This window comes from Anopheles bellator, chromosome 2 (assembly GCF_943735745.2).
Source record: "Anopheles bellator chromosome 2, idAnoBellAS_SP24_06.2, whole genome shotgun sequence".
Lineage (NCBI taxonomy): Eukaryota > Metazoa > Arthropoda > Insecta > Diptera > Culicidae > Anopheles > Anopheles bellator.
In genome coordinates, this window is record NC_071286.1 from 59,055,602 (window position 1) to 59,067,746 (window position 12,145).

At 44.1% G+C, this 12,145-nt stretch overlaps 1 protein-coding gene across 1 annotated transcript in view; it reads left to right on the plus strand.

The window, feature by feature from the left end:
• The first annotated feature begins 566 nt into the window (after nt 1-566).
• Nucleotides 567-12,145, plus strand: part of LOC131209915 (lachesin-like) — a 50,892-nt gene continuing 39,313 nt past the window's right edge. Inside the window, 1 exon segment of the mRNA XM_058203074.1 lies at nt 567-672. Coding sequence (XP_058059057.1) covers nt 567-672 — 106 coding nt within the window.

Below are 12,145 nucleotides of genomic sequence, written 5' to 3' on the forward strand. Positions count from 1 at the left end.
AGAATAATATTGTGATTTACATTTCTGACACTTGCTGATGCTGGTTGAATAAAATCAAGTTCCTGGTACATCCGGTTACATTCCTCAACTACAGTATGGTCACGTAATGAGAATTCGCTGCACATAAAACACTATAATACGGCCAAAATAAAGCCTGACCAGCACAAAGTTGTAACTCCAGGTATATCTGCTTGCTGCTACACTCCACAGCTCCCAGTGCACAGTTTTCGTAAAGTCAAAGTTTAATTCCCTCAAAAAGTGAATTTAAAGTGACTCCCGCGAAGGTCAGTGCCGAGGGCTTTCCCGGCTTACGTGTCGTACCGTGAGGTGAGGGTCGTGTGCCGGTCGAGTTTTGGCAGTTGTCGGCTCCCCTCGACGACGAACCGAGACCTGGCCAGCGGCGGCAGCATCGGGCCAGCAAAAAAGAGGGGCACATAAGTGGCAGCGGTAAATTAGTGTGCAAAAAAAACACGAAATCAGTTTTAGCGACAGCGTACCGGAACAGCCGGTCCGGAGTGCGATCGATAACCTCGTGCTATGAGAAGGGCACTGCCACTGAACAGCTGATGAGCGGCCTACCAACACTCGAGGCCCTCTTCTTCATGCTTCTAGCGGCGTCGGGGGTCTCTTCAAACACTACCAGCAAAACAGGGATCGCACCTGCAGTCAACGGTAAGTGGCGCACATGGCGCCATGTAATTTCGGCTCCCGCGAGACGCTCCCGGGAAACCGGAAGCGCTGAAAATTGTAATTATGCAACGTGGGGAACGGGGCCCATCAAGAGTTTCATTCACTGGAACTGAACGCTGCCAGTTGAATCTCTCGGCTTCTAGTACGATGCTGGCTGGGGATGAGGGATGAAAATCTAATTGTGTATTCATACAAACATCGGTCTGGTTGGGCTCCGGTTAGTACGCTGTCACTCGAAGACACCATCCGCCAGTCGATGTTTAGTCGATATTTGGACCACCTTTACGAAGTCGTTTTGAATCTGCATTAATTTGCACACCTTCCTCGGTAGCGAATATGTAATTATCGGCAGTATGATAATTGCCACATAATTATGCTTCCGGAATGAGTATGGAGTTGTGATGCTCATTTGGTGCTCAATGTTTCGCAGTGATTCGAATCGCTCTCATAAAATACACCGTCATCGCTTTCTTATGAGCTTCTTACTAGCTTGTTAATAACAAACTTTCTTACAAATATTGTCATTTTTACCACTAAATTGAAAAATTTTCTTCGAGAAAAAGGCCAGATTTACTTTCAACACATTGTTTGTGTCGAACTAACAGGCAGAGTTTCGTCGTTGATGTGTATATTACACGTTTATCTTTTCCTTCTGATGTTCGTTAACCCATCAGGTTTATACGATGAAAACGGTCTTCATTCTCATATCCTTTAATTATTGTGTACATTGCGGTTTCAATTTTATTAAATATTTGCCATTTCTTGTTGGTTTTACCATTTCAATTCGTATTTATAGCCATTTCACGTTCTTCGATGATTTGCACAAAATATTTCGAAGTTTCAGTCATCCTTCAAGGTGATAAAACTAGTAAAATAAAACAACGTGTCTTTCTAGCCTCTTCGTATCACGTTTCTTATGATTATTTCGTTATGATTCTTATGATTATTCAACACCAAGACGTATAAACAATTACTAAATCTCATAAATTATTTAAATTGACATTCAGCAAAACACAAAGCTCACAATAAGATAATTAAACGAAACTAAATATATATTCAATAGGTTCTGTTTGGTGTCATAGGTTTGCAAACGGATGTGTCCTTGTTGTGTCCTTTTCTTACGTAAACACATGTTATATTAATCATGTCTACAACATCGCGTTGAACAGTATATAATATTTATTGATCTGACAAGCTAAAGCCAGGAATGGAAAGAGAGTTAAAGATACTGAAATCGTACCATCTTAACCTTGAATCGCAATATTGTTCTCATTGGCCGACTTCTTCGGAGAGTCTAGCGAAAAAGTTGTATCCTCCATGAAAACCCTGGTTATCGATCAGACCCAACCCAAACAACGGCCTTTTGGCATCGCTCTAGTCATTCCACTTACATTCGTCCACTTGCGCCCTTGTCACAATAGATAGTAATCAGATGTGCTGGTCAATGGAACTTCGCAGCTAGAGGAGCGCCTGGGGATTCTGGGGAAGCTGAACTTGTGTCTGCACTTGAAGGGGGTCACAATATGGTCCTCGTCGTGAAGCAATATCATCACGGCCAAGCAATCATCTTCGGTGCGCCATCAGCTGACCGTAACGACTTCGGGATGCGTTAGCAAGAAAAAACCTGCTCGGGAAAAGGCACGAACACAACATATAAAATTGTGCCCATACTGCCAACGAGTGGTCCGAGGGGTCCTAGCGTGGTGTAGCGGAGCAAAAATCCCGCATCGCCCACTAATGCTATGTCGTAATGCTACCGATCAAAGGGAGCTGAACACCGAACGCAACACTTGCCGGCGCACTACTACGGCCTTGTCAGTCAATCGATGCTGGCGTGATGGTCCCGTTCCCGAACGATGGCGCTAGAACCAGTGCAGGACCACCGACACCGTGACGGAAAAGGGCACGTACACGTCTCGGTCCTCGGTCCAAGCCAGCCAGGCGCCGTGATGCTGTGGTCATGTTTTACATAAATACGACACACCGACATGTGGCTTTCCCGCACAGGGATGAAGCAAAACCGATCCCCGCTCCGGCGGTTAGTGTTGCGAAACATGGTAAGCCCCCGTTTACCGACCTCGAAACCCAAGCGGGTGGTGCTGATTTTCCCGAAATGTGCACTTTGCTTTCGGAAGTCATCGTCCTACGGCCAGCGATGGCGTAAAATGATATGCTGCACCGTGCACAGTACTGTTTCGACGTTCCTACTTACGCTCGGCAGATCCTTACGTCCGAGGACCCAACAGCCGATGATGCGATGATTCAATCAACCACATTCTTGTGGTTAAAGCCCCATTACGGGTCTGCCAGGGGTACCTAGAGAGGGGTGTTTTAATCACCCACCATTCTTGTGAATCTGCATCTTTCTGCACCATCGTCAAACATTAGACGGCAAATGGAAACGTTTGCATTGGCAAAGGGGCTCCGGTACTTTCCCTCGCATTCCAACATTCGTTTCTTGATGGGCAACACATTTTTACAAAGATTTCTAAAACATTCCATTGCTAGGAAGGGTGCAATGGGCTGGAAGTGATAAAAGACTCTTCTCATTCTGCGTCCTTATTTCGATTAAAATTTACCTTATTCATCTTAAACGATAAATTAGTTGAAAAGTAATTGAAAACCAACCAAGTTTGAAACACTTCTTGAACCACATAACTACACAACTTACTGTACAGCATAAGCAAATAATTTAGCAGGTTTAGCATAAGAAAATAGAAGGACGTTCTGGATACTGAAACTCGTCGGGAGCCTAGATCCTGAGCTTAATCTTAGTGAAAGTGCCCATACATACCATACAAAACCAGTGCAAAACGGCCACTTCAATAGACCCAATAGTGGCTTTATACCAGAAAGAAAGATAAAAACACCTTTCTGTTTGACAAGTTTGAAACTAAATGTTAACTTAAGATTTATCAGCGATGAACGAAAGAGTTTTAATAAGAAAATGAAAGTTGCCAAGTAAACTAATCATTACGGCAGTTCTTATGTATTCCGCTTTTCGCATTACCATACATATAAGGATAGCTACTTACTGCCATTACGTCATTTTTTTAGAATAGTGACGCATTTTTCATTTTAGATTTAAATTTATGCCACCATTATCGTTTGACACTCCGCTCCGACAGTGTTTTGTTTCCTACTCCAACCCGTGTCGGTGGCGCAAATTCAACACGCCAAGTGTTTGAAAATTATGGTGCCATATCACGTGTCACAATCAACAACGGTTGGGGCTGGTGGTTCAGCAATTAGGCGACACGATCCACGACCGCGCCCACGGGGCTGGTGCCGACGGGTGAACGAACAATACGCTCCGGAAGCATGCGGTTCGTAGCATAAGCGCGCCACAACGGTGCATGCCTTCTCCGGCGAACCATAAAACCCCAAAACGGTCGAAACGATTGAAGCGACTTGCGACAGTGCCAGACACTGTCAAAGAAGCCCGGCCAGGGCCAAAGTGAGAATTTAATTCAACTCATTCACTGGCGTTTTCGTGAATTGTGAAAACTCATTAGAGATTTATGCGATGTGATAATAGATAATCAAAGTTATGAATAAAGCATATTAAAATCCACGGCTTCCACGGCAAGCACGGCACGTGGAAAGTTCAGACTCAGAAAACGGATGATCCAATTATGCTTATCTCGGGTGTTATATCGTTGTCCCTGCCGCCCTATTGTTTCGACGGCGCTACAGCTGAGATGCTCTATCGTCGGGAATATTCTTCATCCGCAAACATTTCAAGTACCCGTAACGCACACACCTACACATGGACCCATTTTCCAGTCATCGTCAGGGCAGAAGATCGATAAAACAGGTGCTCACCGCACTAGGCCAGTTGTGTTGTATTGCAAACAATTAATTATGTAACGGACGGGAAATATGATGCTCGCTTGCACCGTCCACAGCCAGAAAATGGGGATTGATGCCAAAATGAAGCGTTAAATAGTAGTTTCGATTAGTGTTCATATTTAAACAAAAACAATTACACAACAATTCACTCTATTTGAAATCTGTTTATAAAAAGGCACAATCAGAAGTAATGAGCGAGATTATCACATCCTTGTGACATTCAGAAGATGAATTTGGTTAGAAATGATAATGATAATGATTAATGGTGTTATAAATTTTGTGAGCAATTGTAGAATTTATAAATTTTCTTGACTATGCCTACCGCATTTCATGATTAGAAACTATTAAAATACTGTTTGTTTTCTTTATATACTTTACTATTCTATTCATTGCACTTAGCATCTTAGTAGTTTTTATCAGGATATTGATTGATAAAGCTACGGATAAAATATATCCGCGAAATATATTGGCGAAAACTCAATTGACGAAAATATCCTCACCCACAGCACAGGCGACTGCCCTAAATTAACGATTATTGATTAATTCATTACAGGATGAAAGATACAAAATTGACCAAAATCAGATGGCAGCGGCAACTATCGCTTAAAACTCAATTTCTCGGGTCAGTCAGTTGGGACGCAGACCAGAGGATACATAATAAAAGATCGCTTTTTACCTAAATAGTGGATTTTTTTAATGTTTTTAATAAACTTTGATCTTTATTAGACGTAAATGTTTGATTACATAAGAGAAGAGAGATATTCCAAATTGGAATTGCAGTCATTTAATTAGTCTAAGGTATCAAAGTGTTTGAAATGAAAATGTTTCGAATGGCATTAAGTCACTTGAGTCATTTAACTTAATGCCACGTGGCATTGAGTCACTTTATCCTACTTATATCCAATAACAAACAACATGTTACTACTAGTTAACATTTAAAATCTTCAGATAATTAGCTATCGAATTGTTGCATGATTGCATCTATTGAGGATCATGATAGGACTTCTTTTAGTTTGTTAATTTCGAACGATAGTCTTTACGAGGGATTTATTTATTAATAACTAGAACTACTTAAGAAAACATACGACTTGCACGTTAATGATCACTTAATTGGATATTACATTATCATATTCAACCTCATTTCAACCGACGATCCCCTAGTGCAGCGCTTAACGGCTTCATTCGGTGAAACATAATCTTATCATGGAAATCAACCGAACAAACGGACGTTATTCGAAGAAGTCCTACATCAAACACATACACACGCGTGCGATAAAGGAATTAACAAGCATTTCCGCGTTTGACCGGTTTGACAAAGGACGTTTACAAAGTGCACGAATTTGTTTGAACAAATCGAGAATCCCGCCAAACGCCACAGCCACAGGGACAATTATCATTTTACTCGCCCCTCCGGTCGTCAACCTCGGGTGGTGGCATAAAAAGTGCCATTCATCTCGTGGCGTTGCACATGCACCCGGTGGGCGTCGGCTGCGTGCATCGCGTCGTGCGTTAAAATCGCCGGAAAAAAGGACAGCACCCAAACCGTGGCGCGCGTCCGTTTACAATCTGCTCGTCAGCACGGTGGCACCGGCGATGGCGGCCCAATGGTTGTTTAATGAAATATTAAATTTTACAGCCCGGGGGTATTAAATGATTAAAACCATTCACAGGAGTAGCTTTTAATTTGCCGACCGTAAATTGTCTCTCCCTCTCTCACTCTGTCTGTCCGAGTCCGCGGCCACCGCGAAGCCAGAGATGCGAAAGTTCAAATAGCAAATGGCACCGGACCGAGCGGCAAGTCAACCGGACCAGAGAGCCTGCCAGCCGGATCCGGGCCAGTAAATGAACGTTGCACATATGAACTTTGTCGCCGGTGTGTGAGCATCGGATCATGTAGCGTGGGGAGGGCCGGTGGGCGGAATAGTGTCAATGTCGGTTGAGTGTTTTGCAGACATCATCACCACGGGAGGTCATTTTGTGTTGTCTTTGGACAGCTGGGCCAGGAACGTGCGAGCTTCCCGTGGCGGCTGGGAGGATACGGTAATTGATTTCGAATGGCATCACTCGGAAGCGCACGACCACTGCCCGAACCGGCAAGAAATTTGAGTCCCCAGCGTCAACAAAGGAGCAACACGCTTTTCCACGGCGGCTCCCGGTGTCCGGGAAACTCGGTGCCGTGTGCGCTGCCGTCGCCTTTCATCCATGGGGTTAGTTTAATCAAATGGAACGTCAGCGAGAGCGCGCACAAACGATGATAGAGCAGTAATAAATTGATGGCCGAGGATGGATTTGTTGTGTTTTCTATCCGGCTACGGTACCGGAAAGTTGCAGGCATATTGCTTTTGTGTGTAGTGTTAATAATTTTCAACGAATGAATCGACTTACCATAATTAAAGACGTTGCTGTTCAATACTTATTGCTAATTATTGATTTTGCCTAGCACAAAGCATGCATATTCGAGACCTCATGTTGGCGTGTAACGTACCTTAACCACGTTTTAAGCACTAACTTTACCTTCACTTTTCGTCCTTTTAAATTGCTGGTTTAAGTTGAAGCAGATATCTGTTCATCGATTTAAAATGAATCTCTTAAAATTTGATAAGTGTTCCCTGTTTCCCCTTTTTTTCAGAAATACCGAGTGGTTTAACTTAGACAAAATAATGCCAATCAGATAAAATGTTTCATACTTCTCATCCATCGTAACAATTAAGCTTTTATTTTTCGACTTTAAAACAAAGGCCTTAAAACCTTCGATCCTGTTTTGCGCAGATACAATAGAAAGATAGTTCTGAATGAGTAGCAAGTTTTTGGAAACTGATAACGATAAACAATCGTTAGACAATCAAGTAAAAATGTTTAATAATGATTTACAATTCACGTAGTTGTTTTTAGAACAATGCTATAATAATAGTTAACTATCGTACGATATTAAATAAGATAAAAAGAATGTGATAAAAATATGAATAATCGACAGGCTTGTCGAGACCCTAGCGAAGCCCCCGGCCAGTCAGTTAATCACTTTCACATTTCATCCGTCGGCTAATATTGGTTTCTTCTTAATGATCCTTTTTTGACACCACCAGCTCAACGCAAAAGCTCAACAGGCACACCGCACCCAAGTGACAAGAGTTTCCCACGCTTATCAAAAACGGAAAACGGACCGACACACTAATAATAAGCTTCGGGATCCGGCCCCGGAAAACCGTCGGCACTCTTGTCAACACGCAAAAAGTTATCTCAACGACCAAACCGAAGCCTTCAAATGAGCCTCACCTAATCTGCCTGTTTATCGTTCCGGCAGCGGAAACAGGAAACCATTTATCTTAATGCGGTGGTCCCCTTCCAAGCCAGTGGGAGCCCTTTCCCCCCAAGACGGGCGTCTTAGGCGGGCCGATTCGAGCCTGCCTTTTATGCGCATTCAATTAGACCATTTTAGCTTCCGAGCCATCCGAACAGATTGACTTCCGTTCTTCCACCAGCACCGAGGTGCGTGCCAATCCACTAAGCCTTTGCGGGCCAGATGGTAGTAGCGTCGCTCGTCGCTGTCGGTTCGAATCACGAGTCACATCACTTTTGTGACGTAAGAGAAGCGTCACAGGGAAGGCAGCCTGACAACGTCTTCGGCATTGGATTTCCTTTCTGATTTCTCTGTAACAAACTCTCGCGCGTGCCGCGGGAGTTTTCCATCTTTAGGAAAAACGCCGTACGAAGGGGGAATAGGGGGCCCGGAGGGGGAGGGTACCTTTCTTCTTTCGCGCAACCTTTTCCCGGTGACCGTTTTTCATCGTGACCCGCGACGTCGCTGACGTGATTATCGGTTTTACGTAATTAAGATTTAATTGGTTAATTAGTCCGTCAACGTCACTTCCGGTGATGAATAGAAACGGGACTTCCGTTTATAATTATCGAACACCTTCCCGCGTGGTGTGAGCCCGCGGTTTCTTTATCTTCTTCTTCTCGCTTACCGTTTCGCTTTCTTTTACCGTGTCCAAAGTTTGGCGCACCCATGGTAAAGTACGGCGCAATCCGGTGGGAAACGGTGGAAATGAGCTCCATTAATGAGCTCGTTGGAATGCATAACTCTCCCACGGGCAACGCACGAGTCAAGAATCGTCAATGGGTTTAGAAATCTTTTTGTACAACTTAAGGCCAAAACTTGCTTCTTGGGTTACTTCAAGCAATAAAGTAATTATTCCGTGTACCGAAGAACTGTTTATTTATGTATTCATTAGTTTTGGGACGGGCAGAACCGTATTAGGCTCCAGCTTAAAGTTTTTTGCTAAAATTGATAAAGTTGAAGCCAAGGTTTGCACTTCACGACTATGCATAAAAACCGATTCACCGGTTCACAATGAAGACAAAATTGTTAAACTTTTAATTAAATCAAAATGAACAACTTAATCAAACCACAACACGCAATTTTTCAGTTCCAATTCAGGAGTTTCTAAAGGAAACTAAACAAATGATAAGCAAATACTCCTACACGAAGAATAATAATAAACAAGAATCATTTAACTGTTTGATATTTCTCGAAAATACGCATGATAGATAAGCGCTGCTGCTTCGGGCCCTCTTGGGATATAATAGTGTTCCAATAGTATTCACAACAGCACACATGTCGAATCGCAACTATCAAGGCTTCTAAGCAGTTCACAAACCTAACCGTAACTTTTTAAATATTATAATAAAACATGATTTCTTTTAGTTCATGAGTAAATTAAATTGTAGAGTTTAAATACAGAACAAGCTTGACGAAAGAAGCCTTGGCCCAAATCAATGGAATACAATTTTTCGACGTAAGCAAAAATAGTGTTTCTCCTATATTTTTTGCAAACTTTTATGATTAAATGAAATGACATGATTTTTACATACATTACGAATACATTTATCACATTATTCTTGGTATTTTTGAGTTTCTTACTCAAGTAAAAAGCGTGACCAGAAGATGAAAACTACATTCAATTCAACGCACTAGAATCACTCTCAAGTTCGATCTCTTCTTTCGATGTGTATAAATGGAGAACGAATTCATTTAGAATTACCATACCTTTCTGACCCGTCGCGCTGTAAATGGTAACTTTTGTCGAACCTGATTGCTTTTAGAAAATTTTTCTATTCTTGCTACTTGAACCGCTCCATTCCTGCTTTGGGTACTTTGGTATTGCTTCTACAAACCAGACAGGAATACTTCCTGATCTCAGTTCAGTGTAAGTAATTCTTCAACAATCTCTGTTACAGCAAAACACAAAATCAGCCAAACGACTGCAAACAAAACTCCAAATCAAAAGTTATCGCGAGCTTTACCAAAGATGTGTAACTCCTAACATCCCGGCGTGGACCATGATGACGATGTCCCCTCTTATAATAACCCTCGTAATGAAGAGAGCACGTAATCACTCGTATTTGGATAGCATTCATTGGTATTCATTCGCAGTTCGCCGGCGCGCAACTTTTCTTCGGGTTTCCCGAATTTTCCGAATAACAGCCAAACGAGTTGAACTCTCATCGACATTCTTCCCGCGGATGTCAGTCAACGTGGGGCGGGCACACACGACGATTCAAGAAATTTCATTTAAAATCACCCAAAAGTCTAGTTTATCAACAACAATCAATTGACGAAAGCGATAAAACACCGTTAATTTAATTTCGATCCCCGGTGTAGCTTCTTATGTGTGGCAGTTGGCGTGTCCTGGGCCAGGCACCTGGCCCACACGTAACACCGTACGGCATTCCAGTGCACCACCACGTTCCAAGGACGTCTTCTAGCAAACGGTCTTTGGGAAACATCTTGCCAGAAAGGAAGCCAACGAAAATCCCAACCAACGACAAGCTCTCGACATCTACGAGGCTCGTAGTGATCGGTACCGACATCTAGGGCGTATCGTTCGATTCCGCTGTGTATCCTTTCAGCAGTCCGCAGCACTGACGAAGTTTTCGCCATCATCAAGAACCGTTCCGCATCCGTTGGCGAACTAGAAACCGTCGCTCCCCATCACTCATGACATTGCGGCTTCGTAGGAAATAGCTGCCAAACACGACTTTATGAGGCAGCAAAAACGCTACTCCGAATATACGGCGAGGAACGTATCGGCGGCCCAATCAACCCATCGAGGAAATTTCGGCCGAGTGGTGACAAGGACGTGATGCGTAGGAAGTCATCGTCTCGCAATCCCGTCGTAGATCGCAATCTGCCGGTCAAGATCTGGGCTTGCCGACGGCAGCCAATTTATGTCAATTTAATTTCTGAGTCAACCCCGATGCTGCTCATTTATGGGTCGTCCATTGCAGCAGAACGGGCCGTAAGAAAAGTGTAAGAGCAGAAAGAAGCTCTTGTGGGAGTCCTTACGAAAACTATCCATGAAACAAAACATGAAGGACGGCCGGCAAAGTATCGCCAAGTCGCAGATTGAATACTAACGAGTGCTTCGGGGTCGGGTTTTAAGATGCCCCCAAGATGTCCCCCGAAACTCCGGCAGCAGCTGCTTTCGTCTATCGATTTTGCTGCCGATGCTGTCTACTACTCGCAAAGAAAAACCCGAACAAAACGCCCAACCCGGAGCTCACTTCCGGTGGTGTGTGACAAACGCGACCACCTTCGACCTTCACACTCGTTCGCGAACTTTGGCCGAATATTTATTTGTACATGTTTTAACTTTGCTCTCGATCGGCCGTTTCTCTTCGCCACCAATTTTTGGGCGACTTTTCGCTCGCCGGAAGTTGTCACCATCGGTCGCCCTGCCGGAAACAGGAAGAATGACTTTTCGCACTATCGCCGTCAGACATTGAGCATTTTTTTGTCCTGGAGCCCACAACGATCATTGCGCGAAGTAGTTTCGCAACAAACGTGGCGTGGTTTTTTTCGGAAGCTTTCAATTCCGGTTTTCCGGTGGCCGGTGTCGGCTGCTGCCACACTCACAGGGACACAGTGTTTTGCCACTATCGCGCGGCTGGCATCAGCACTTTTAAACTTCTGGCTTGCTGGTGCTGTGGGGACAGCCAACGGGAACGGGAAGCAAGTTTCACACCCTGTCCATCGGGCCCTGTTGAGCGGCGTGGCCTCCGACACAACGTCCCAACACAACAGTATCGCACCAGCATCGGCGACAGCATCGGCGAGAAACTCCACCCGGACATCCAGCGAACGCACCTTCGAACTCTTGCGCCTTCGTGGCGCCAGCCTTCAAGGAGGTGGCTGCCTTCGGTTCGAGAAATTGATAACCATTGTTGCAATTTATCTTCGGACCAATGCGGTTTCTCCACCAAGACCACGACGATGGCGGGCGCGCAAATTTACCGGCGACAGAAGACAAAACGACCCTCTCAAACACTCGGGCCCGATCGAGATGTTGGCATCGGTTCAAGTCACCAGATGAGAAAAAAAACCTTCACCAAACTTCTTCGACGGTTCATCGAACAGTTCGTACCCTAGTACCAAGGCTGGAGCGAGGAAACGTTAAAGAGGACGGTCCGTGGTAGGGAAGCGCGATGTGATAAAGTAAAATGAATTGTTTGCGACGAACGGAGCGTCTTCTTTGGATTACTGGAAGAAATATTGATTCTTCTCGTCCGATAATGCTGCTCGAAGCAATTATGGAGTGAAGAT